The following is a 27,998-nucleotide window of genomic DNA, read 5'->3' as shown; positions in this document are numbered from 1 at the left end:
ATCTACAGAATTCATTTGCATATCAATCTACATGAAAAGCGATATACTTTCTGATACTAAAGATAAAAAAGTAAGACCATCAATATGCATAATTTATTATAACCAATAACTGAAACATTTTAGTCAATACCTTCATCACTCATATACAGTCATTTATGCAGCTCACTGAATGCAGTTCATAACACACAAAACTTTTTACTCTCAAAATGGAAATTGTATGAAATACTTTTGTAGGCAACTGTAGAGACTACCAGTAAAAAGAATTCGTTAAAAAACTGGCTGCAGAGCTGAGCCAGTTTGATTTTTTCTCATCTTTCTGGGTCCTGGCCAGGGAGCGACTGTCTGCCTTAGGGCTGTCAGGATCCTCTGGGAGGTAGTCGGGGAGGGAAGTATTTTCCTTGTCAATGTCCTGGGGATTGGCACCAAATGACACCAAAACCTTAATTGAAAATCAAATATAGGAGAAATTTATGGAGCATTATCAGGTATGATCTAACATGTACATGAATTTAAATGTTATAATGTAAAATAAATTTGAGGGTACATATAGAAAAGCTGCATCCATGACAGAAAATGGCTCTTGAAACTCCTCCATTTTTCTTTATAATAGCCTTATTAGTAAGTGTTACATGATTATCCTAAAATTGCTTTATTTCACAAGGTACATTATCTATGCAACACAGTAAAATAGGCAATGACATCATAGATAGAATGTTGTTTACTTTATCTTTAGAAATAGATCACCAAATTTAATTAGGTTGCAAACTTGAGCAATGAAGATTGCCAAATAGGATAATTTTATGAGGGGATATTCCTCAACTTCTTAAAATTGATGGGGCCTCTCCACAGAATTGACAGGATAAACATAAGACTTGAAACTCTGGAATGCGAGAATGTTGAAAAAGAACTTATTCAAGAGAAGAAACCAACCTCTACTCCATACTCATCTTTCACAACCTGATGTGCTGTCATTGTCATAGATTTGGCAACAGCTTGTACAATTACCTGAAATAGTACAAAAATTGCTCGTATACACATATTATTTGTGCAACACACTGTATATGACCTTCTCTCTTCAAATTCATGTGTAAAAACATGGTAACACTTGATATATTGACTTGAAATGCATATATTCTTTTATTATATATGCCTTATATGGCTAAGTTTGATAAGTGTCAGTTGTAAATACTGGAATGACAATATTTGACATGTTTCAACTATTCAATACATTTTACCTTAAAATCATCAAAACACTGACTATTGTGTATTGGGTAATTTTGGCATCAGGAATTTTTGGTAGATTTATCACAGAAGAAGAGTACCACAAACGGTACATAATATGCCCGTGAAAATGCTTACATGTTTTTCTTAAGCCATAATCTGTAGAACATTACTTCAGGTAGTATCAGCCATCATCAAGCTATGACATACTTTCTTTGCATTGTCTGAATAAAGGGCCTTGGCTTATAACTGTGACAGGAGGTATATAGACAAATCAAGAATTCCATGGGTAAAATATATCCCCAAAGAAGTAGGGACAGTTTCTACAGTCATTTGGCCCAGAATATAGATGGATTTCAGTAGGAATCCCAAAATCCGGCATTCAAATAAGGAATATATAAGCAAATTCAAACTACGTTTAATTTGATCCAAAATTGCTTTGTGTTGTATGACAGGAGCGTGCTTTCAGAAAGCATACAGCCCATGTGTCAAGCAAATTGAACACATTTTTTATCTTCTCTTAATACACAATATGCTCGACGGATGGGCACACCTTTTCCTAAGCAATAATCTGGATGAAATTTAACAGTTATCAAGCTCTTTTTGAAAAAAGGCGGGGAAAACTTTTATTCATGACGTAATAATGCTATAAAATAAGAAATAACTTTTATTTAAGTTGAGATACTATACTTGGCATATATTTAACTTATTCAAAACACAGATCAAGCTTGATTCAAGACTCCTTTAAATCAGAGAAATTTTGGGGGCCTTTCTATGTACACAATCGTACCTTGTTCTTTGACCAAGTTCAACAACCTCTAAATATTTTTAAAAACATCAAAGATAATTAAAAATTGTTGAAAATCACAATCCTTGCACTATGCACATCTTCAAGTTATTTACAAAGACCCAAGCTTCTAAACTGTGAGAGGGGTTCAAAGGACAAACATTGTCTTTTATTCAGTATAATATTTCCTCAAAACAGACTTTGTTCAACAACCTGTAATCTTCTAAAAAATTTAAGAAAATCAAAATCCTTGCCACATGCACATCTTCCATACCCTTACAAATACTCTGTAAAATAAGGTTCTCATTTGAAAACTGTGGAAGGAAAAACAGACAATCATGTACCCTCTATGCAATATTTCCTCAAAAGTTCGATAACCTGTAATTTTCAATACCCATATAAACACTCCGTAAAATAAGAAGGTTTTCACTTGAAAACTGTGGGAGGAGTTCACCAAACAAATCATGTAGTCTCTATGTAATATTTCTTCAAAATGGACCAAGTTCAACAACCTGTAATTTTATCAAAATCCTTGCCGCACATCTTCAGTACCCATAAGAACACTGTAAAACAAGATGATCCTCACTTTAAAATTGTAGGAGAAGTTCACCGGACAAATTATGTACCCTCCATGCAACAATAATTTACAATAAAGGGGCAAAACTCCTGCAAGAGAGGTCAAAATGGATCAAAATTACAACATGATCTAGAGTGATCCACTAAGAGTTTCACCTTGATATGTAACGGAGAAATGAAATTAAAAACCCGAATTGACGGACATCGCTGTACCACAATACGTTCAGTCTAAAGACGGGCATATAAAAATGATTTTAAATGTTGGTGCTTTTATCATTTAGAAGATTTTCAATTAGTGCAATTAAGAAATTACGGTGCTTTTATATTTGGCTAATCTTTCAATCTACCAAATACGCCAATATTTCCAACATCTCAAAATTACTCTTCTTACAGTATTGTGTCTTGGATCAAAATATTGCAAAGAATTGGTTCCTTTGCCTGACAATCTAATTTAGTTGATCTGTAAATTCATTATACCCTAAGCCTGACAATCTAATTTAGTTGATCTGTAAATTCATTATACCCTAAATATGCACACAAATTAGTGTATTATGTGATGAAAAAAGTTCCAAATGTACAAGTCTTTGTCCCAACAACTATAAAACTCTGCTAAAATTCTGACAATCATCTTGTGTTTTAGAATTGAAACTAACAGATTGTACAGGTTATAAAATCATGATTTTGAAACTGTCATGACATCACTCGTGGATAAAAGAACACAACACTTCTGAAGGATGATTAGACTTTGACATACCACATCCTGATTATATGAAGTGTGTGTATTTAAAAGATAAAATACATGCAGATTCTTTCTTCATTGTAATTCATTTGAAAATGTAATAATAAATTCTTTCTCTTTTTTCTTCTGAAAAATATAGTTAAAAAAACCAAAAAATGACACGATTCAAAATACCTCGGGTTTAACATCTGGTTTTGCACGTAGAGAGCAGCGCTTCTTGTTCATGTCAAACGTCACACTGATAACGCCTTTGACTTGTAAAATAAGCCGCAACAAAACATCCCTGTCAGTCTGAAACAGGAATTTTATCAAATAATTTTCCACCACAAAAATTATGCAAAATCGAAATTTACACTATCTTTGCAAGTCTTGTGTCACAAGTTTACACTTGGCTTGTGATGATGACATATTATAATCTAACATATTTAAAACATTTTTTTTTTTTACCTTTTCTAGTAGACCTTTGATTATAATCTAACATATCTAAAACATTTTTTTTTACCTTATCTAGTAGACCTTTGATTATAATCTAACATATTTAAAACATTTTGTTTTACCTTATCTAGTAGACATTTGATTAAAATTTAACATTTTTAAAACATTTTTTTTTACCTTATCTAGTAGACCTTTGATTTGTAATGTAATGTGTCTAGTTCTGTTGCTCTGCAAACTTCTGTTCTTGCATGCACTGTTTTTCCTAAAATCAATAATCAAATTACATTTGAAAAGGAGTGAAATTGCATTGAATGTATACAGAATACTGCTGTATGAAAAATTTATAACTTGATGGTTAAAGAGTTCTTATTCTATACTCTGTTATTTTTCTTTCTTTGGCTCGTGCTTTAATTTTGAATGTATCCAGAGCTCCAGATAATTTTTTACCACAAAGAGTATTTACCCCCTGATTTTCAAATCAATGAGTATTTTGCTTTTCAGAAAAATTCAAAAGAGTATTTTGTTAATTGACTGATAATCTCTTTTGCACAGAAGATGTCACCAGATAAACGATACTTCTTCCATTAAACTTTAACTTAAAGTTTATACTAAAAGGCTGCTCCAGCTATTTACGGGGAAAATCCTTTGAAGTTCTTTTTATTAAAACTATTCAATGTCATTGGGAATTTGATACTTATCATTGATGCATTAAATTTGAATATGTCAGACACTCAGTCACATGATTATGATCCAATTCTGTATATCATTTGTCCATGATTGATAATACAAGTTTTTTTTCTGTGCTTTCGACCGCACACTAACTCTTTAAGAAAGAAAGTATAACAAGTAGGCCTATATAATAGTGTTTTGAGTTGACTTCCAATTTTCAAAATTGTGATTGTCATCAAAACATATTTCATAGCGCTAAATTTCATGTATGATCAAGCCCCGAGCTATCCTCAATTCATATGAATAGATAATTCATATTTATATCATACTACATGTATAACAAATATGCATTACTTTGGGAGTGTAAAGCATATTTACATTCGCTAATGCATAATTATACGCATGATTTTCAACTTAAATGTGTATTTGGTAAAATTTAATGAGTATTTACGCTGATACGCACCTTATCTGGAGCTCTGTGTATCTACACAAAACAAATAACCAAAACAAGAGCTCTGCAAAGCAAAGCATCCCCTTGCAATGTAAGTAATCAGTAATAAAATTAAAATTTGTATAATTCTAATTACGACATTCTTTTTCTGTCTTATAAAAACACTATTAAATCATCGCACGTATGTAGTTATGAGGCTGTATGGTATGTCATACATTATTTCACCTGTTTTAACCAAAATTATTTTAAATCAGTGTTTACAAACAACCGACGTTACGTCATACAAGTGAGTCACATGACCAGTTCAAACTTTCAGTGAGACCATTGGTTGTCTTATCTGTGTAAAGCTGTGTATCTTGTTACAATAGTATGGTGCCATAAGTTTAATAGAAATAACAAGATGTGTTTGTGTTTGTGAAACACAAATGCCCCCGATAATGGCCAATTCCAAAGATGGCCAAGGTCAAAAGGACAAATATCTTGGTACCAGTAGAAAGATCTTGTCACAAGAAATGCTCATTACAATATGAAAGCTCTAATATTTACCATTTAGAAGTTATGACCTATGTAAAAAAAAATTAAAAGTAGGTCAAATGTCAAGGTCAAAAGGTTTAGTACCAACGGAAAGGTCTTGTCACAAGGTATACTCATGTGAAATATCAAAGCTCTATCACTTACTGTTCAAGTTATAAGCAAGGTTAAAATTTTCAAAAAGTAGATTAAACTCCAAGGTCACAGGGTCAATAATGTTGGTACCCACGGAAAGGTCTTGTCACAAGGAATACTCATGTGAAATATCAAAGCTCTATCACTTATTGTTCAAAAGGTATTAGCAAGGTTAAAGTTTTCAAAAAGTAGGTCAAATTCCAAGGTCAAGGGGTCAAAAATGTTGGTACCCACGAAAAGGTCTTGTCACAAGGAGTACTCCTGGTAAAAAGTTTTGTATGCTCCAAGGTCAAGGTCACGGGGGTCAAAAATGTTGGTACCCGAGGAAAGGTCTTGTCACAAGGAATACTCATGTGAAATATCAAAGCTCTATCTCTTACTGTTCAAAATTTATTAGCAAGGTTAAAGTTTTCAAAAAGTAGGTCAAACTCCAAGGTAAAGGTCACGGGGTCAAAATTGTTTAAACCCACGGAAAGGTCTTGTCACAAGGAATACTCATGTGAAATATCAAAGCTCTATTTTTTACTGTTCAAAAGTTATTAGCAAGGTTAAAGTTTTCAAAAAGTAGGTCAAACTCCAAGGTCAAGGGGTCAAAAATGTTGGTACCCACGGAAAGGTCTTGTCACAAGGAATACTCATGTGAAATATCAAAGCTCTATCACTTACTGTTCAAAAGTTATTAGCAAGGTTAAAGATTCAGACAGAATGACAGAATTACAAAATGACAGACAGGACAAAAACAATATGCCCCCCAATCTTCGATCACGGGGGCATAAAAAGTGAGCAAGCTCACATACCCCACACTCCAATGTTGCTTGACAATGCCTCACATAATGAATGGTAATGCTATGCATTACTGCAAGAACAGGACAGACGGGCTCAAAATTTTAAGTTCAAAAGGGGTATAAAACTCCCATAAAAATTATTGAATCAGAATTTCCTGGGAATATGCAGATCTACACAGTGTGTCCTTATTATCTACAAAGTTTTTAAAAATTCTGTTGAGCGGTCTAAGAAGAGTTGTGCTAACAAGAAAGGGACTGACGGACAGGTAAAAAACATTATACCCATTGCAACTTTGTTACATGGGGAATAATTATGTGTTCTAAGAGTAACCTCAAATATTCATTTAATATGTACAAATCTACAATCTTGCTATGATGCAGCCCTTGTAAATTGTAATTATTCTGACATTCATTCCTCTAAAATGTCAGCACTTTATTGCAGGTACATGTAGATATAACCCTGTGTTAGAGTGTTCCCTGTGGAACTGTTAGCTGTGAAGAGAATGGATGGTGTGTGAATACCTGGAGGTTGGCCTGGAGTTCCCAGTGTCTTTCAGGGGAGTCTCAGAGGTCTCTGTTATCATCACATATAGTTTCTCTGCTAAACTGTGAACTTGGGTATCACACTTCTGACTACAAACATAAACTAAATTGGCACCACACAAAAATTCATAAAAAAGTTTACGATAGATCAATCATTACAAAAAGTACAAAATATTGCCTGGCTCTATCACGGCTTTAGATTTTAAAGGGGTAAGTAATATTTGCCGATTGTTACCATCGTGACTAAAACAGCTTTACAGTATATAAAACTCACCACTGACAGTGTTGTAATTTTGACAATAGAATTTCTTTTGTTCAAAGAGATACAAGGACAGAAACAAACATTAAATGCATGAAAGTCAATAATGCTCTTGCGGAGAAATTATACAAAATTTTCATGAAATTTGAATGGATGATGCCTTTTTCTCTCTCACTCTCATGATTATTTTTCTTCATTTTTTAACACATTCCAGCTATATAATCGTGGTTCAGAATTAACAAGTTTTCTATGTCCTAGTTAACAGCTAATGTAATTAAAATAGTCATCTTTCTTAGAGGTGTATTATTGATTAACAAACTCAGTTTTTAATTTAAAAATAGTACTTTTTATAGCCTTCTAATTTTTCAGTTAATGACTTGTAAAGCTAGAACACTTACCTGTTCATGAAATCTTGTACAGCTTTCTAGCACAATTAACATTCAATGAATCTAGGAAAGTCTTTTTAGTACACTTACCTATTAATGATAGCTTCAAGTTGTTCCATCATTCCTATGAAATCCCGTAGAGTTTTCTTGTGATCATTTGTGTCTGCCATTAAAATTAATGTCTGAAAAAAAAAAGGTCAAAAAATTCCAAAGGAAATGATTCATAAAGATTCCTATTTTATAGGAATCATATCATAATTATTACTGGCACAAACTCTTATAAAACATAATAGATATTCCCTCAACATTAGTACCAATTGATTCTCACCATTACTTAAACTAGATGTGTTGGAGCAACACAAATGATCCCGATGGCAACAAAGTTTTTAAAAATATTGCTGTTTTTTAAAGCAATGATGAAATATGGATCAGGGTATAGTATCTCCCTGGTACGATTGATATTTCTTACTGATGTAAGCTGGACAATTCTTACAGTTAAGTATGACTGAGAAAATGAGTAGAAACAGTAAATTGTTTAAAATTTTCAAAGTTCAAGGGACATAACTCTGTCATAAATTATCTGACTGGAACCTTTTAGAAACTTGACATAATATATATACTAAATTTCAGTTGAATAAGCACATCAGTAGCAGAGATAAGTAATAGAAAATGAATTCTGAAAAAAGGACAAAAAGCCATTTAATGATGGGGGCATGAAATAAATTTGTTATACCATTAGAAATTTCTTAATTCAAAGGAACATTTTTAAAACAAGATCAAAAACGTTGGTATCAAAGTAAAGCTCTAGTGACAGGGAATGTGCACATGAAATATGAGAGTTACATCACTCACCATTCAAAAGTTATGAGAAAAGTTTCTGACAGACACAGGACAAAACAATATATGTATGCCCCTGACTATAGATGTCGGGGCATAAAGAAATCTTGAATTCACACTTTGAATCTGGGTACATTTGCATATGATTTATTAGCTCTACAACTCGTGAAAAGAATTTATTTAAATTCCTGTATATTCTCATATAAAACTTTGATCTCCTATTGTGGCCCCTTCCTACCCCTGTGCCCAATGAATTGAACTTGAATTTTAACCCTAAAGATTTTTAAAGTTGTTTCCCTGTAAATTCCCATGAAAATGGGAAAAGTTTACCAGATAGACAGATGTACAGACAAAAGGTGATCAGAAAAGCTCATTTGAGCTTTCAGCTCCGGTGAGCTAGAAAAATATTTTGAAACAAGATTTACCTCTAAGGCTGATATGACTATTTTTGAATCAGAATTAGACAACACCATTATGAGACCACCCATGCATGCTGCATCCTGAAAAACAATTAAACATTTTTTTTATGAACTTAAAATACTTTTAAAGCATTAAATGTTAATTTAACATAAAAAATATTCTGAATGCTTTACCAAATTTGCTTGCAAAACATTGTATTTCATCTGCACAACACATATATATATAAAAAAAAAAAAATACAATGCATAAAAATATATTTGTATATTAAAGGGAAAGGCAACCCTAACCACATAGTTGCTTTTATGAATAAAGTATCACTTACTGATATCGTAATTGACAGTCTTTAACTACAAAAACCCTTGCTTAACAATTAAATCAATATTAATCTATCATGTATTTTAAATTACCCGCCACTAAGACAGTGGCCATTGGAGTTTGATTTATGACATCACACCGTCTATTCCAGTTTATTTCATCAACAGCACTGTAAACATGACAAGTCACGAACAGTTAAGTTTGGAGCCATATAGATTTGAGCCCGTTCTTTCGCAAGAAGAAATTGAAAAAAGAAGACGTTCAGTCGAGTCGCAGACAAGGCAGACAGTACACGTTTTTCATACAAAAGTCTCGAACCTCAACTTGTCATTACACAAATAATGGATCCACAGTTTAAGTAGTCTTTTCTTTTCAAATGACTTGGTTGAGATGGGAATTTCGAAAAATAACCTTTTTCACATCTCCCCTTCGCATTAGTGTAATTAACTGCTTGTCAGGAAGGCATCAACCTATTTAATCATAAGATCTACCACATGCAAATCTTTGATGATCTTGCAGGTGCTTGGGTTAAGCCCCCCCCCCCCCCCCCCCCCCCCCCCCAATAAGCTACATGAGTTGATTTAATTAATTTTTTGTTGAAAATATTTCTAATGCACGTCAACAACATCTTGCATACCTATAAAGTCCAAAATAATTCAAAATAAGCCCTTTAACAAAAATACCCTAGGCCACTGGTTATTATAAGTTCTGTTATAATAACCAGTGAGGGTATTTTTTTTAAAAGGACTCATTTTGGACTTAAACCCAAGCAACTGTGGATGATCTTAGAATCTCATCAGAACCGGAACAGACAGTGTGATGTCAAAATTATTGATTTTTGTGGTCTTGAATATAAAAGAGTTACACATCATGGCAGCCTCTATAGATCGCAGGAATTTCAATTTTTGACGTTTTCAAATTAGTACTGAAGCATATCTAAGCCATATATCAACAGAATTGTATGACAAATCTTTATCATATGATTAATCCTATCATTTATCATGTAAAAATCTTTTGGGATGCCTTTCCCTTTAAATTCATTGTAACTTAACTTTTTGAAAGTACATTGTATCACTTGCTCATAGACCTAAACAAAAAATTGCTGTTTCCCTTAAGCTGACTGAGAGCAATAATTCAATTTTAACACATATTAAACATAGTAATGATTTAGATTATGCCTATTCTGCACTACACAATATGGATGACACCCCAATAGCCGATATCAACAAACAGTCCAAAAATCCATATCTGACACATATTAGACCGGTGTTCAAAAATGTACATATCAATCTGGAAATTATATGTATCCACTCGTAACAATCAATGTATCAAAGTTTTTACCACATGCTAAATCAATGTATCATGGTTTTTACTGTAGTAAACCAATGTATGAAAGTTTTACCATAGTTAAAAAAAAAATAATATAATAAAAAATAATACCATCAGCTCTCTGTATCGTGTGGTATATGATATCATAAATAGAATATTGCATGCCAAAATCCATATCACGTCTTATCCTGCTTCTGATAAAAATCTTGAAATTCCATTGGCTGAAATCAATCCTGTATATATACTACCTTTACTATTACTGGTATTATTACAAGTCGTAAATATATACATGTATATATTTCTTTCTGTGTGTATTTCTGACTGTTTTGCATTAGGATACATGGTGTTACTTACATGTATTATATTATTAACATTGAACCATGTATGCTGTATGCCCAAAAGGGCCCTAATTTGGAATAAATAAATCATATAAAGCATCGAGTATTTAGAATAAATAATGTAAATATGCCTTTATAAGAATTCAAATAATTAATATACATTGTTACATAAAATAATCAACAGAATAAATTTGTTATGTAGACACTTTGAGAAATATATGGGGTCTTTGAAAAAAATCATATTGGGCAAGGCTTAAGCCCAATATCAACCCTTGGGCTGATATATCACATCACATAAAATGATATATGATGTGGATTTTAGCATGAATACATGTAATATTCTCCATATTGCGCACAGTAATTGAATTGCTGCACACATAATATTGAATTATTGTTCTCTTCCATTGAATTGCAGCATGCATCAATTCAATTACTGATCAATATACATCATTAATTTAATAGAGTGCAATAATTCGATATATATTCATTGCGCATCGTACATGCATAAATTCAGAATTGACTATATATATCATTAATTATTGTTTGAAGAGATCTTTAATTGAATTGTTTCATACATCAAATGATGCATCTTCAAATGATTATAGACACATGTATGGTATCTTCAGTTGTTTGAGTTTATGTTAATTTGACACTCTAAAAGAATTATCTGCAAACATCTTTTTAAAAACACTGAGCTGTACTGTACCCGCAAGAGAAGCTTTCTTTTCAAAGGGTCGGCTGCCATCCCTTTCATTACAAGAACTGTATCTGCAGACGCCATTCTGAACTGTCAAATCTAGTAGAGGAACATAGTCATGAATGTTTTAGTAAAAGAAAAGAAAAAAAGTGGCATATAGGGGCCTACTCTGAAACGACCCCCTCCCTTTTCAATAAAGATCTATTACAAATACGATAAATTGACAACAGTGCTAGCAAAATTTTACAGCAACGATTTTCCTCCCTCAAATTTCATATTTTTATACATGTGATCAACAAATAAATTAGCTGCAAATTGCTAACTATCTCACCACACACGAAATCCTCTTCTCTTTCATACACTAACCATACGCACAATTTGATTGGTCAATTGGCAAAACACCGCAATCCTATTGGTTATTTCTCTCACCGGAAGTAACTTTCAAACTGAAAGCGGCATGGTGTTTACAAAATAACAAGAGCAATTTTGACTTTTAGGTAATTTTCAGCGGAGGTTTGTCATTCCTAATCTTTTATCAATCTTTTTGCATAAATGACCCCACTGTATGTGATTTCATTTTGCTGATACGTCACTCGTTTACTCCGATCATTTTCACTTTGGATAACAAATTAGGCCTAGATGCAATTTTAGGGTGGGCTGTTTGATTTATTTATTTTTTGAAGATTAGACGAAGATCCATGTTAATATATTGTAATAGAAAATCCATTTTACTGGATTCGTTTGTCATTATTACTCAGCTAAAGGACAAGACAAACATATAGCATTAGACTAAGCTAGGCCTATGTCTCATTCCCAGGCACTTGTTTCTGTAAATAACTTACGACCTCTGTATATTAATAATTATTAGTATACAGAGGTCGTAAGTTATTTACAGAAACAAGTGCCTGTGATATCATTGTAGAAAAATAATTGCCTTAAGGTAGTACTCTACATCGTCATAATGGCTGACTTTCTTTAAAAACATGGATGAAAAAATCGATATCAGCAATATTTGTCTTCTCCTTTTCCATTTAAATACCTAGCCGAGTAGCTCAGTAGGTTTGAATACCGACTGCTGAACTGTAAGTCGCAGGTTCGAGTCCAGCAGGGGTTTTAATTTTTTTTCAGATTACCTTCTACTAAACTGTATTTTTTGACAAAATAAAGTATATTTGAAAATTTTCAACTTCAAAATATTGTTGTACATATCCTCCACTTTTCATCTACATTAAATTTCTCTGGTGTAGCATACCTCCTTAAAGGGAAAGGTAACCCAAATTTTTTTTACATGATAAATGGTAGTATTAATTAGGCCTATATGATAAAGATTTGTCATACTATTCTTTTGATATACAGCCTAGATAAGCTTCAGTATACTACTAATTCTAAAACGTTAAAAATTGAAATTCCCGCCATGATGTGGAACTCTTACGTATTCAAGACCACAAAAATCAATAATTTTGACGTCACACGTCTTGTTGACAGGCGTGGATCATCAGATCAAACTCGACGCTTCGCGTCTCGTGTGATCTGATGATCCGTGCCTGTCAACTCGACGTGATCCAACTCTTCGGATCAAGTTACTGTAGTAGTAATATATATATATATATACTGACAAAGTTCAAAATACTGATAACTTGCTTCTAGAATACAGTGGTGGCATCTCCATATGAGTGAAATATTTTCGAGAGGGACGTAAAATAATATTCTGTCAGCCAATTTGGTCAAAGTTTACCTCATTCAAATAAGCAGAGGTCAGAAAATTAGGTTTACTTAACAATTTTGAAGCAAAAATTGTAATCTGTGGGCCTGTAAAGAAGATTTATGAACAATTAGGCTACTCTGCTTGGTTTGTTTTCATTATTTGGGAATTTCAAAGCAAAAATTGGGGAAAATACTTGCTTTTTAGCATTGGGAATGGGGCCTTATTTCGGTCCCCTACAGACCCTAAAAAAATCCATGTGTTATTTTATTAAGATTTTAACCAGAGGGTGGTGGTAGATCTGCCAATGTAGTCTCGAATTTATTAAAAGTATCTGTATTTGTAAAATATTGATTCATTTCTAAAGCATTTGACACGCTTGCCCGTGTCAACTCAATATCATGAAATGTTTGGATCCCATATTATATACTATACCTATAGTATAGAGGTATAGAGCCTCGACGTCTGCAATATGGGATTTATAGGTACCAGTCATTGTTGATCCTTGATAAGGCATTACATGTCTATAGTATGTGTATTATTTTGATATGAATAGACTGTTTATTTGTAGACTGTTTTTCCTGAGATGGATGTATTTGAAGATGTTGCAACTATCCTAAGAATTGTACTGGATTATGTTGGAGTTGATGCAGATGATTTGGTATGTACTGAGAGTAAAGCTGATGTACAAGTTTGAAACAAATGGAAAAAAATGAAAATTGTATAAAAAATAATTATTGTGACTTGTGCCATTTTTGGAAGAGTACTGTCTGTTTTAACTTTGAAATACATTTTTAAAAAAAGATAAATAGTAAATTTTTAATCATATAAATTACATTTTTTATTTATAATTTTTTAAATAGATTTTTTACATATACTATTGTTGAAAATATGCTAAATACAGATGTCACTTCATATGGTTGGAGAGAGTCAATTACTATTTACTATTTGGAATTGTGTGCCTACCCACCTGTGTGACCAAATTTCATCAACATGTGGTAACCTACGATTTGGACAGTATTGCATGGATTTTTGTTAGACAGGCTCTTTTAAAAATGAATAGGACACTTTTTTCCCACTGTAAGACATACTAGGCCCCAAATTTTGGTAAAAGAAGTATTAAGAAGATGTGCTACTCTATGTTTCCAAAATATTACTAGGCACAACTAGTATATAACTAAATGAATTTCAGGGGCTTTCAGTGATTTTTTAAGACCCATTTTAAGTCCGAATAACGGCCCTTTCCCCTCCCAAAAATTACCAATTTTTTCCCAATTTAACTTTCACTCTTCCCAATACTAAAAACTGGCAAAAAACGTATTTGTTAAATAGATAAGTTCAATGTGAATAATTTATGTAGGACATGACAAGGGCGCATCAATTCTAGATGATTCAGAAAGAATAGTCGAAAATTTTAAAAGCTTAAAGAAAAGAAAGTTAAATATGTAAAATAAAAGATGAATGACATCAATTTGTGTTTGATTTCTAATTTGATATGATATATTTTGCATATTTACAATAATGACTAGGTTTTCCCAATTTGATCAAAATGTTGACAAGTTTTCCCAATTCGAAAGCCACAGGACCCTTTTGAAAAATGTTGAAAAATCACGGCTTTGTTTCTGAGTTCTTGAAAAGTTTTGATTTGTCAGACATTTGGGCTGACAGTATCTTGATTTGTCACTTGAACAAGTAATGAGATGTCCTATGAAATTTACTTTTTTAAAGGTAAACTATGTACAGTTTTTGTATATACGTGGCCGAGATGCACAGAGGGAATTTAGAGGTTATATTTGCAACAGATGGGACATTAATGTAACCCAAAGGAGGCGTCATCTCATCCACAGTTGGCTGAAATGGCGGTCTGACATTCGACACAGAAGTTTGGTGAGGATCCTTGGCACAGTGATTCCAACAAAGCCACCCAAAAGACTAAGAATACAGGTAAACACACGGAGAGGGCACAATCAGCAAATCTAGCAACCAATTTACCTTTTATTTTATATAGGTACAAGGTATTAGACTATTAGTCCGTAGTTTGTATTGTTGGGCCAGGGGATATAAAATCATTAAAAACATGGGATAATTCTGTGTGGTTGGCTTTGTTGATTACACAAATACTCCTTTCTTCCATTTTTATACCCCCATAATTCAAATTAGCTTAGACATTTAGTCCTTAAAGGTATATATGTCGTAATCTTTGGATATTATCGTAGGAATAAAAAAAACATGTTTTATATCAAGCTATATACATGTAAGTTATACACTTTATACAATTTAGCTCAATCTAATTAAATAGTAATCAAGCTAATTTCCTATTTTATTATGTATTCTCCAAGTCTAATAGTGAATGCCCCATTTGGAAATGGTCATGATCACATGACGTAACATGCAAAATTTTGAAAGTCAATTATATGGTAAAGTGAAAAAGTTATTTCAGTTATTTTTTATTTTTTTATGTCCAAATATCGGCCCTTTCCCCTACCCAAAATTACCTATTTTTTCCCCAATTTAACTTGTACTTTTCCCAATGATAAAAAAAAACTGGCTAAAACGTATTTGTTAAAAAATAAGTTTGATGTGTCAGAATGGTTTACATACGATGTGACTAAGACACATCAATTGTAGATGATTTAGATAGAATGGTTGAAAATTTTAAGAGCTTGAAGAAAAGAAAGTTAAATATACAATGTAGTATGTAAAATATTTAAAAGGAAGAATGACATCAATTGTGTTTTTGATTACTTGTTTGATATGATATATTTAGCTTACTTACAATAATACTGGTTTTTCCCAATTTGAACAAAATGTCGACAATTTTTCCCAATTCGAAAGCCACAGGACCCTTTTGAAGAATGTTGAAAAATCACTGTTCGCTTGACATATTAAGTGATAAAAAAACAGTCAGATGGAAACAGGGTAGAGAGAATCACATTGAGCAATGGAAAGGGAGTTAAATTTCATAACTAAAATGAAATCGCCATTCAGTATGACTAGATAATATAAATCTCCCATGATGTTTTCCTGTTGGGATCCAGGTTCGAATAGGTCCTTAGTACCCTTTGCTTGTCATATGAGGTGACTACATGGGGTGGTCCTTCCGATGAGACTGTAAAAACTGAGGGCCTGTGTCACAGCAGGTGTGGCACAATAAAGAACCCTCCCTGCTCAAAGGTCGTAAGTGTCGAGCATAGGCCTAAATTTTGCAGCCCTTCACCTGCAATGGTGATGTCTCCATATGAGTGAAAGATTCTGGAGAGGGATATTAAACATGTACATGTATACAATCAATCTAATATTTTTTTACGCACTTGCGCACATCCTTTTCTTCATAAATATGCATTAGAAAATCATCGTTTTCTTCTAACATTGAGTAGACCAATATTCCTTTCATACCCGTATATAATCTGTGGAAATTGTCAAATCGTATTATTTTTCATTGTTTATCATACTGACAAAATATTGATCAGGTTTTTAACATTGAACAAAATACTCTTTAATACAGCACATATATACCTTTGAAGACCGGAAGTAACCTAGAAAAATATACACCCTTACAGCAATTAAGTTTATATGGCAAGAGGGGCAGGGCTTAGCAGTGTTATCAGAAGATGCTTGTCTATACACGTGCTCTGTAGCAGACGATATACCAAATAGGGAGACTGGCATGATCAAACCAGTTTTCCCACATTTTTCAACCACTCTGTTCCATCTGTGAGGCACTGAAAGGATTTGTTTAGAATTTAATAAAACTTGACCCTAGGAACTACTAAACGAATTCATCATTGTTTTATCAATTTCTTTTAGAACATGTAGTATTTAGATGATATAATACAAGTAATTAAGATTTTCCTCTTGGTACCTTTCAATTATGAGATGGATTTGGGGGGCAGGGGGTGTAGCTGTGCAATGGAGGGCATGTGCATTAAAGGGACTGGTTCATGATTTTTGATAAAAATATTTTTCAATTTTGATGTTAAACATTAGAAATATAGCTCATTTAATGTTGAGAGCCAAAATTTTGACCTTCTGAATGCAAGAATAAAAGTAATATTTTAGCCTTAAATATGTGTTATGTAAACAAAGACTCGAGTCTTTTTATGTAAACAAACAAACAAGTGAAATATTAATTTTGCAATATAATGCATCTTAATTTTGCATAGTAACAAATTTTAACTTTTAGATGACACATTTCACCCCAAAAATGCTTGAAATGTGAAAGATATAATAATACTTAGATCGATATCCATTTCTTTTGAAAATTTCGTAAACAATAGCATACCGCAATTTTTGTTTACAAAACAAATAATAAACTCTCTAAAATGAGCTTCTGTGATGATGTACAACCTTAATTTTTATGTGAAATCTTTCAAACACATTAGACAGTAGATTTTGATCTTTAAAAGTGAAAAACAAAATTTTGGGTAAAATCGTGAATCAGTCCCTTTAAAGAACGCTTTGTCCATTATAATATTTGGAAACCTACTATCTGTGATTGTCTCCTCGGACATTAATGTTCACACTTGGAGTCCAGATTGCAAGTAACTTTAGAGTGATGGTTGATCTATTGGTCCTTGGACATTTGTCATTGTTGGTGAGAGGCAATGGGAGTTACACAAATGACCTTTGAGATGGTTGCTTAATCAAACAATATATGCTTGACATTATTTAAGAAAAATTTAATGCTGCAAACCCTAAAACTGATCAATCAGACTGATCAGTCCTAAAGAAGTCTCAAGAGTTATTTTTATAGAGTTAACCCAATTTTTTTCAAAAGAATGTGACTATATATAATTAGAAATAAAATCTGGATTTACCAATGATATGCAGATAATCTGATATGTGAGCAAGTATTTTTCCCCCACTTTATACAAAGATTAGACTGCCTTTGGCGCAATCCCTCTTTCTAAAACTAGACAAGCATGCTCGAGCACATCGTCAGAACCCACAGGTTTTCTCTCCGTTAAATTGCATTCAATGCAGTTTAACGGAGAGAAAATTCGTGGATTCCGACGATGGCTCGTGCAATATGTGAGTCAACAATCGGTTTAAATGTCAACAAAAGATAATCACACCCACAAACTGCCAATCTCTTGTTTGAAATACAAATTTAGCCCTGCTTCAAATTTTTGAAGCCTAAATTAAAACTTCGTGAGAATTTATATCTAGAATAGATATGGCCAATATATGTACAGTTGTGAGGGGATGAAACATACGCATTTTAAAATTTCAGTACAACAGCTTTATCTTTATTTTTGCAAAATAAGTGCAGCAATCTGAATGTGACCAGAAAATTCATAATTTCCACCATTTTCACTAATTGGCTGCTTCTATACCCAATTGCCAGTCTTTGTATAACATCATACATGTATATTAAAATTTGGTATGAAATGTTTTTGAAAAAAATTTACAATCGAAAGTGTGAAATAAATTTGGGCAAATTCAAAGCTTACAAGGTTGTGAAGTATTTATATAATTTAAGGATAATGATAATCATTTATGCAAGAACTGTATATGCGGTTCAAAGATGTACTTGGTTTTCTCGATTTTTTGTGTTATTGAACAGTCTATTTACTTTGGTAACTATCTACATGTAGATGTTTTCTGAGTAGTTTTTACAAGTAGTTTTTATTTTAATCAACAACTGGCTTTTGTAGAATTGTCCATATGAAGTATTGTCAGACTTGCGACTTCCATGTCTTTTTCACTGCTGATCTGTGCAGGGATATAGTACACATTTTTATCATATCATGTTCTATTTTTAGCAACATCTGCTCCGGCCCACAAGACGATTGGCGAGATGGAGCAGTGACTCCTCTCTTGTATCTGTGTGTACAAATGGAGCTTCAGAGGAGGATCCATTGTGGGTGGAAGAGGACTTGGGCAACAACCTTGTCAGATTCAGGTTACATTTGTTCATTATTGCTGTGTTTGAAAACTGGATTTTAAAAAATTTCACTTTGCATTGGCACTGTGGACCATGGTGAAAAGATTCAGTAACGCAGGGTTTCTAGATTTTTGAAGCGATCAGTCGATTTATTTTTCTCAAAAACAACATAAATGAGAGTTTTCTTTGTCTAACATGTATCGCACGGAACGCACAGAGGTATTAAGAAACAGAATATGTCCCATACTTTGAAAAGATGGAAGATGTAGCGTTACTAAGGTGAAAAGATATCAAAAATTGTCATATTGATTAATATCATCCAGTAAATTCATAATTTTAAGTTTTTCTGTCACATATATTCTGATTTAAGGAATGAATCTATTTTTCTTTTCGTAGAGCATAATACACAAGTTTCCCTTCCATTTTTTTTGCAATTGGGTATGAGCATCTCGTCAATGAAACGATTAACAAAAACGCAGTCAATCAGAATCGTTGGCACAACGAAAATGAAATGATATGGAAATCATATACTCACCGATCGCTTAAAAAATCTAGAAACCCTGCATTACTGAATCTTTTCACCATGGTCACGATGGTCCACAGTGATTGGGGTTTGGGTGCAGTAGTTTGTTTTACAAATTTTTCATTGATTTGAAAACAGGGCTAAGGGAGAGGATGGGACAAGTGACACAGAACTTGAGAGTGTGTATGAAGAGGAAGAGGAAGACCGAGAGGAGCTGTTTACAGTGCAACCTGGAGACATTCCTCTGATGAACTCTACTATGATATCCTCCGTCTCCATGACATCTGACCCAAATGCTATCAACAAAATCAACGATTTACAAGACGAGCTGTCCAGTCTTAGACAACAGATTGCTATGTTAGTGATAAACCAGGAACAGATCAACAAGTCTCAATGTATGTCTCATCTTGTAGAAAATGATGCTTTGTATGCTCCTGAGATCGAAGATCGGGGGGCATATTGTTTTTGTCCTGTCTGTCATTCTGTCTGAAACTTTAACCTTGCTAATAACTTTTGAACAGTAAGTGATGGAGCTTTGATATTTCACATGAGTATTCCTTGTGACAAGACCTTTCCGTGGGTACCAACATTTTTGACCCCGTGACCTTGGAGTTTGACCTACTTTTTGAAAACTTTAACCTTGCTAATAACTTTTGAACAGTAAGTGATAGAGCTTTGATATTTCACATGAGTATTCCTTGTTACAAGACCTTTCCGTTGGTTTTAAACCTTTTGACCTTGACGTTTGACCTACTTTCAATTGTTTTACATTGGTCATAACTTCTAAATGGTAAATATTAGAGCTTTCATATCGTATATGAGCATTTCTTTTGACAAGATCTTTCTACTGGTACCAAGATATTTGTCCTTTTGACCTTGGCCATCTTCGGAATTGGCCATTATTGGGGGCATTTGTGTTTCACAAACACATCTTGTTTCACATTTGAATAGAATAGTCATGAAATGTATATTGGATATTTGATGTAGTCATACAGCAAATACTGTTTTTATCAATGTATTTTTTGTAATATTTTTAGCTTGATTGACATGACAAATGTTGTATACACTGTGTAAACTGACTGTTTCTGTCTTTGTAGTGTTACATCCTTCAGATATGAGTTCCGTGGCACAGACCCCATCACAGATCTCAGGAGTTCCTCCAGCCCCGCCCCCACCCCCTCCTCCACCTCTTCCATTCTCAGCACAGAACACATCTACACCTGTCAAAAAGGAGCCCAGTATAGATGAAGTTTTGAAAAAGGTTAATTTTACATGTATTGGTTGAGCATTGACTGAACAGTGTACTCTGAAGTACTCTGAAATGTTCTTGATTTTTCGTGTATTTTCTAAGATTTGCTAAATAGACTATCATAATGCTATATGAACTTGTTAGGGTAATGCAGACTTATCAACATTCATGACTCACAACTTGATATATTTTAATTATATTTCAGAAATTGGGGAACATAGAGGAAGGCAAAATAGAAAAGAGAAATACACCAGATGTTGTCCCGACTCCTACCGCTAAAGTCCCTACGATGGCTGAAGTGTTGAAAGGATTGAACTCCGTTAAACTTAGATCCATACAGAGGTCAGAAACTTAAAAAAATAAATGATCGGAATACATAATTAAGATACAGAAAGACTAAAAGTAGATATGGGTTCTGAAGCATGAAAGGTGTTTGTTCCACTCTTGGTATTTTTTAGCTTACCTGAGCATCATCAGTATTGTAAACATTTTACAATTTCATCTTGGGCCAATTTCAACCAAACTTGGCACGGACAGCTACAAAGTATTCTTGGATCAAGGGGATTCAAGTGTATATTCAAATGAATGGCCAATCTCCCCTTCCAAGGGGAGATAATCAAGAAAAGGCAAAAAATAAAATGGAGTCATTTAAAAAATTCTCAAAAACCACTGGGCCAGAAAAGATGAAACTTATGTGGAAGCTTTATGACATATTAAAGATTCGGGTTTGCCCTAGTCATGGCCCCCGGGGGTAGGGTGGGTCTACAATAGGGATGAGAGTTTTACATGAAAAATCTTTTTTCAAGAACAGGGCCATGATTAGTCATATTATCACTAAAGGTACATATGCTCCAATTTTTCTGTTAGATTTTAATAAAGATTTCAATGCTAAATACAGTATTCTCTAAATAAAATGAAACAAAAACTTTCTAAATATGCATACAAATAACTGGTTGTAGAGGTATTTAAAATGATAATTTTTACACTGTATACATGTAGGTCGCCAGGTGGGACACCACTCAGACCAAAGGTAGCTTGCCAGTCAACTGCTGACCCAGCTTCTATGATTGCTCTGGCCCTTCAGAAGAAGTTTGCCAATCAACATTTCCAGAGCCCTGAAGTTGATAAGGAGAACGAAAATCATGATTTCAGTTCTGCTGATGAAAACAGTCCACATGTGCCAGTAAGTTTCATGTTTTGGCGAAATAAAGTTTTATTTACCGTATATACTCGCCTAAAAGTCAGATCACCTATAAGTCGATTGTATAGTTTTTAGGTTATTTTGGAGGGAATTGCCATTGACCCATTTAAAAGTCGTTCTAACTTTTTTCAAGAATCGGTTGACAATTTCAAATCAATGCTTTAATGTTTTTACCTGTGTTTCTAATAATATTTTGAGAAATGTGCCAATATTTGATATTTTTGATCCAACAAATCAATTTCATATCAATACTTTTATGCATTTATCTGTGTTCGAATAATATTTTGGGATATGACATCGATATTTCACTTTTTATTCTCAACAAATTAAACAGTTACTATTTTGTTTATTTCATCCATGTTTTTGTTGTTTAAAAATACTAGGCTATACATTACTCCGTCCAGAAAAATGCTAATCTTCTTAGGACACTGTGACTCCTATAAGTCGGACATATAGTGTTGGACCAAAATTTAACTCCGAAAAATCCGACTTATAGGCGAGTATATACGGTACCTAGCTAGTAATTTCAAATAATTCGAGAATGAGGATTTTAAAGGGACTGGTTCACAATTTTTGATAAAAATATTTTTCATTTTTGATGTTAAACAATAAAAATATAACTCATTTAATGTTGACAGCCAAAATTTTTACCTTTAAAATGCAAGAATGAAACCATTATATTAGCCTTAAATCTGTGTTATGTAAACAAAGACTCGAGTCTTTATATGTAAACAAACAAACAAGTGAACTATTGATTTTGTAATATAATACATCTTAATTTTGCATAGTCACAAATTTTAACTTTTAGATGACACATTTTACCCCCAAAAATGCTTGAAATGTGAAAGATATAATAAACTTAGATCGATATCCATTTCTTTTGAAAATTTCGTAAACAATAGCATACCGCAATCTTTGTTTACAAAACAAATAATAAACTCTCTATAATGAGCTTCTGTGATAATGTATAACCTTAATTTTCATGTGAAATCTTTCAGACACATTAGACAGTAGATTTTTTGATCATTAAAAGTGAAAAACAAAATTTTAGGGAAAATAGTGAATCAGTCCCTTTAAAGGGAGATGTTACAGACAAATCATTTTTAGCCGAGTTGCAACGAAATTGAACTCGGCTATTGGTTTGGTGATGCGGGTTGGCGGGCGGGCGGGCGGTTGGACATCAACAATTGGTTTCCGGATGATAACTAGAAAAGTTTACAATCCAATCAAATGAAGCTTTAAAATATTGTTGAGTACCAGGTAAGGAAGACCCCTATTGATTTTGGAGAAAAATGGTCAAAGGTCAAGGTCACAGTGACCGGAAATAGAATGAAAATTTCAGAAAAATTTGGTTTCCGGATGATAATTCAGAAAGTTTAAATCCGAATCAAATGATACTTAAAGATATTGTTATGTACCAGGTAAGGAAGACCCCTAATGAATTTGGAGAAAAAAGGTCAAGGTTACAGTGACCGAAAATAGATTAAAAAATTTTTTTTAAAAATTGGTTTCCGGAGGATAACTCGAAAAATTTAATTTGAATCAAATGAAACTTGGATATATTGTTGGATACCAGCAAAGCAAGGCCCCTATTGATTTTGGAGAACAAAGGTCAAGGTCACAGTGACCGAAAATAGATTGAAAACTTCAGACAAATATGGTTTCTGGACAGTAACTCGAATAGTTTAAAACTGAAATTAGTTCTTCACAATTATAAATATGCCACATCATTCCTGACTTTACAATGTATCCCGTGCAACTCGGCTTATGCACCCATGGGTGCATATATTAATTTTTCCCATTATTTTGTTGAAAATTCAATTGATACAGGACATAATTATTTTGAAAAAATTCTTTCTCCATTTGTGGTAGTTTTGATATGATGCACAAATAGTGTAGAATTAATAAGTATTTCATAAATTTCAGAAAACTTTTGCTGTGAAGAAGTCTAAGCGAAGATCTTTACTGTATGAAGAACGGAGAACGAGTCATAGTCCACTTGGGGACATAAATTTATGAACATTTGTTAATAGTGGATGGAACAACAGTGCTGACTTTTATAAAGACATTTTCTTTTAAGGAATTTGATTTTAAATTTATAGATATAGTGGCATACAGATAGATTGCTTCATGCTGGTAATATTAGCACTACAGTAAATCAAATGTTACGAGTTTGAGGGGACCTAATAAAAATATTCACGATAATCTGCATGTTAATAATGATTCAATTCAAGATCTATAACAAATTCCCCATATAGCAGATAGATTTAACTTTTAATGAAAGATACTTATATTTGTGGGCAAGTGATTTATTTATTATATTAAGTTTTTTTTAGTTCCATTCAATGATATTCTGATTCCCTGCATATATATAGCAAGTTTAATCTTTTATTTTAAATTGTTAGCTGTACCAAATTATTGGTAGATATTTTTAAGAAGTGAAATTTTATTTTGAAATGGGAATTTGCATTTCTATTGGTTGGGGATTGAAATTTACTGTTTCAGCAATGATTTGGGACATGCATGTTAAGCATAAGCAATTTTTTGTAGAAAGTTTTGCTGGAAACTCTGATATAAAGCTATATCCATGTTCACAATATCTGAGTTATACTTTAATGATATTTTTGGCTAAAATGTATTTATAAAGTAATTTTACATGTTAAATAATTTCTTCAAAACAAATTCATTTGAAATCTTCAAACCAGATATTCAGTTTTTCTTGTCAGTTTTTACTTGCAGTCATATCTTTTTATTTTCCCCAATAACAGTCTGAAGAGTATCAAAAGTCACAGAGATAATATTGTATGCATTTTTATCAATTGATTTGTATATGTTTTTCCTGCATGGAGACGTCAATAACTTCTTGTTCTAGTACATGTATTGTGATTTTAAAGAATGGATTCTTGATATAATTCAAACAAATTAGAAGATGTGCTCCATGTGTGAGTGTAGTTTCTTCATTTGTGAAACGTGGGGGTCACGGAGCCACAAAACTCTTTCTTGCTTTACGTTTGTAACATAGAACATGATAATGGAGTCTGAGTGGAACTTGAATTATAGAGGGAATATTCAATCTCTGTCGTTGGATATGGAATTTATTTCAAGAGTAAGGATACCTTTTTTTCAGGAGTGCAGAGCTTGAGTCGAAATATTTTTTAAAAAAATCCTGTTTAACAAGAACATGTTAAAATATGTACATGTTTATAGTCATACTCAACCTGACGTCACAATCAGTTATTATTTTCACACTGTGAAAATATCGTATTTATTCAATGGATAAGTTATAGTACATGCATTTCACTGTTCCCTCTTTTTGTGTAATCATCAGCATAGTAAAACTTTAATCCCCCAGATAAAAAATTTGAAAGTGCTGACTTCTGTCTAGAACAAAATCACAGCAAGAAAATAATTACGAAACTATGAGAATAAGTCTTAATTGGCCAAAGTAACAGAGGATTAACTTGTTACACCTCTTGACACTATTTTAGATGCCTACCCCATATCTTTTTTCTTTATATTATCGGATACCTTTTATTTTATTTGTTACCAGAGTTGTTACCTTATACCAGTGCGTGATAGTTCTGCTTTACAAAAAGACAGAAATATGTAACGCACTGTTAATATATATGCAACTAATGGTTTATCTCAAGGTCAAGAACCGTAACCCTCATTTCTGTGGGTCAGAAGAATGTGCATGTATATATTTTATACACACACTCTATCTAGTTTATGCTAATTTAATGTATACATATTCATGAATGTAGTATTCTCTCTTAAGGTTTCGTATTTCGGACTACTTCAGGCTGTTGCATATATATTTTATCTTGCTCAGACTTAAAAACATGGTGATTATCCATAATGGAAAATTGTTGTTTTTGGCAGAAAATATTCTAGAATCAATGCCTTATCATTATATTTAAAAGACACAGTGATCTTTGTAGCATAACGTTTTTAGAAAGTGAGTGCTGTGATTTTATAAATCAAATTCTGTTCATGGTGTTTTATTATATTTAGAAATTTTACATATGCTATTTTATTAAATTTGCTTTAGTGTAAGCATTCCTACATTTTGTCATATTTAACATTAATATTCCATTCTATATGTTTTAGAGGTAAATTACATCAAAGCTTTGGACCAAACAAGAACTGAGCAATTTTTATGCTCCTCTATTGATTTTGAGCATAAGGTCAAGGGTCAATCTACTCTGGACTTAGAAAGATATTGTCCACTCAATACCATTAGCACCATTTGTTTGACTGACATCAAACTTGATACACTAGTACAAGTACTAAGGGTAAATGAACCTTATTGATTTTGAGGTCACAAGGTTAAGGGTCGAACTATTCTAGACATTGGAGGATGTCTGCTCAATATTTCAAGAACCCTTTGCTTGACAGAGATAAACGCTATTGATTGGAGGTCACAAGGTCGATGGACAAACTATTGTAGATTCCTTATTGTACGCAAGTACTTGATATGTGAAATGACTCGTACTGTATGTTTGAAATTGAAAGTTTTCACAAGTGCTTAGTTGATCAAGAGTTTTTACATGTATTTTAGCAATATAGAAGTAACAGTAAGTAATTTTAATTCATGAGTGATGCTTCTCGTGAAAATATGTGATTATAAATTCCTCGCATATTATTTAGGAATTTACGGTACTCTTCATCTATCGTGCAAAGAGTATTTCTATTCAACTGTTGTTATTGCTTCATTCCACAGCTGCCAGCCAGCATCTGCCCTCTCCCTTTATCTTGTGCAGCACCAAGTTGTTTTTGGTCACCCATGCTTTCTTCCTTAAGGAGGTATGCTACACCAGAAAAATTTGATATGGATGAAAAAAGGAGGATATGTACAACAATATTTTGAAATTGAAAACTTTCAAATTAACTTCATTTAGTCAAAAATTGCAGTTTTAGTTGAAAGCAATCTGAGAAAAATTTAAAACCCCTGCTCAACTCAAACACACGATCTACATTTCAGCAGTCAACGTGCTAGCATACTGAGCTACTCAGCTAGGCGAGAAATTATTAAATGAATTGACAAATATTGCTGATATTCATATTTTCATCCATGATTTAAAAGGAAGTCAGCCATTATGACGATGTAGAGTACCTCCTTAAGGTGCCCATGTTAATGTGATGTTACAGTCACTGGTAGGATCTTCTCTCGATATATGTCCAATAAACTCCCATAGCCCTTACTTCCTCACTGATTGTGAACCCTTTGATGACAGACATCAAACTTGGTACTCTGGTACCCCCTAAAGAGTAGATGACCCCCAATGGTTTTCAAGTAAGAAGGTCAAAGATCATGACTGATTATGTAGAAATGTCTACTCAGTATCTTGAAAGCTAGATCAAACTTAGTATTGTGGTTGCCCCAGACTATAGATAACCCATATTTTTCACCATCATTACAGACATTCTAAATTAAAAGTTGATCCTTTTAGTCCGTTAATGACTTTGGACTAGTAAACCTGTCAAATTCTTAAACTAGCCATGCTTCAGAAAGATATCAATTTATTTTTATGCTCCCACCATGAACTGACTTTTTATCCGTCATTTCATCATTAGTTTTCTAGACTATTTTGGCTGTACTTGTAGATAATGAGGTATGAATTTTTGGGGCATTTTTAGTTTGTCCGGACCATAAGTTTTGACATAGGCCTTTGATATTTGGTATGTTGGTAAACCATGATAAGACATTGTGTTGTGTGTCAGTTTTGATGACCTTGACCTTTTATGTAAAGGTCAAATAATAAAAATTTTCTTATGGGCCGTAACTTTTTTATCTTTACATACATGTAATTATTAGGCATTTGATATTTGGTATGTTTAATTTATTATCATATATTCACAGCACTGGTCCTTGGTTGAAGCACATATACATGTACATATGGGTGACTGTTATGTACCGAAACTCTTAGTTTTCTTCTTTAAAGATGATCCCTAATAAACATTAAAAAAAAACTATGGAAGT

The 27,998-nt window shown here is 33.0% G+C and overlaps 2 protein-coding genes across 10 annotated transcripts; one reads left to right on the top strand and one right to left on the bottom strand.

Moving 5' to 3' along the window:
- Positions 1-77: 77 nt before the first annotated feature.
- Positions 78-11,837, bottom strand: LOC125669958 (armadillo repeat-containing protein 1-like). 4 transcript variants are annotated; one of them, XM_048904835.2, is made up of 9 exons: positions 11,785-11,837; positions 11,463-11,552; positions 8,780-8,854; positions 7,608-7,699; positions 6,852-6,962; positions 3,936-4,020; positions 3,498-3,614; positions 931-1,005; positions 78-439 (listed from the first exon to the last, which is right to left on the bottom strand). In XM_048904835.2, the coding sequence occupies exons 2-9, from the start codon at positions 11,535-11,537 to the stop codon at positions 248-250; spliced, it is 822 nt and encodes a 273-aa protein (XP_048760792.1). In that variant the 5' UTR covers positions 11,538-11,552; positions 11,785-11,837; the 3' UTR covers positions 78-247. The 4 variants fall into 4 exon arrangements, with proteins under 4 accessions (XP_048760792.1, XP_056019102.1, XP_048760793.1 ...); XM_056163127.1 differs by having other exon boundaries at positions 11,701-11,789; XM_048904836.2 differs by lacking the exons at positions 11,463-11,552; positions 11,785-11,837 and adding exons at positions 9,182-9,559; positions 9,727-9,882.
- LOC125669957 (mitochondrial fission regulator 2-like) lies at positions 454-27,796 on the top strand. Of its 6 annotated transcripts, none has more exons than XM_056163122.1 (10): positions 11,764-13,041; positions 13,597-13,640; positions 13,727-13,816; positions 14,884-15,099; positions 18,921-19,060; positions 19,704-19,960; positions 20,663-20,826; positions 21,020-21,156; positions 21,814-21,997; positions 23,942-27,796. In XM_056163122.1, exons 3-10 carry the CDS (start codon positions 13,742-13,744, stop codon positions 24,032-24,034), a joined length of 1,266 nt encoding a protein of 421 aa, XP_056019097.1. In that variant the 5' UTR covers positions 11,764-13,041; positions 13,597-13,640; positions 13,727-13,741; the 3' UTR covers positions 24,035-27,796. The 6 variants fall into 6 exon arrangements, with proteins under 6 accessions (XP_056019095.1, XP_056019097.1, XP_056019100.1 ...); XM_056163121.1 differs by having other exon boundaries at positions 11,765-13,041; positions 13,523-13,640; XM_056163120.1 differs by lacking the exons at positions 11,764-13,041; positions 13,597-13,640 and adding an exon at positions 454-485.
- The last annotated feature ends 202 nt before the right edge of the window (positions 27,797-27,998 follow it).

This window comes from Ostrea edulis, chromosome 4, assembly GCF_947568905.1.
Source record: "Ostrea edulis chromosome 4, xbOstEdul1.1, whole genome shotgun sequence".
Taxonomy (NCBI): domain Eukaryota; kingdom Metazoa; phylum Mollusca; class Bivalvia; order Ostreida; family Ostreidae; genus Ostrea; species Ostrea edulis.
This window is presented reverse-complemented; position numbering and strand designations above follow the sequence as displayed.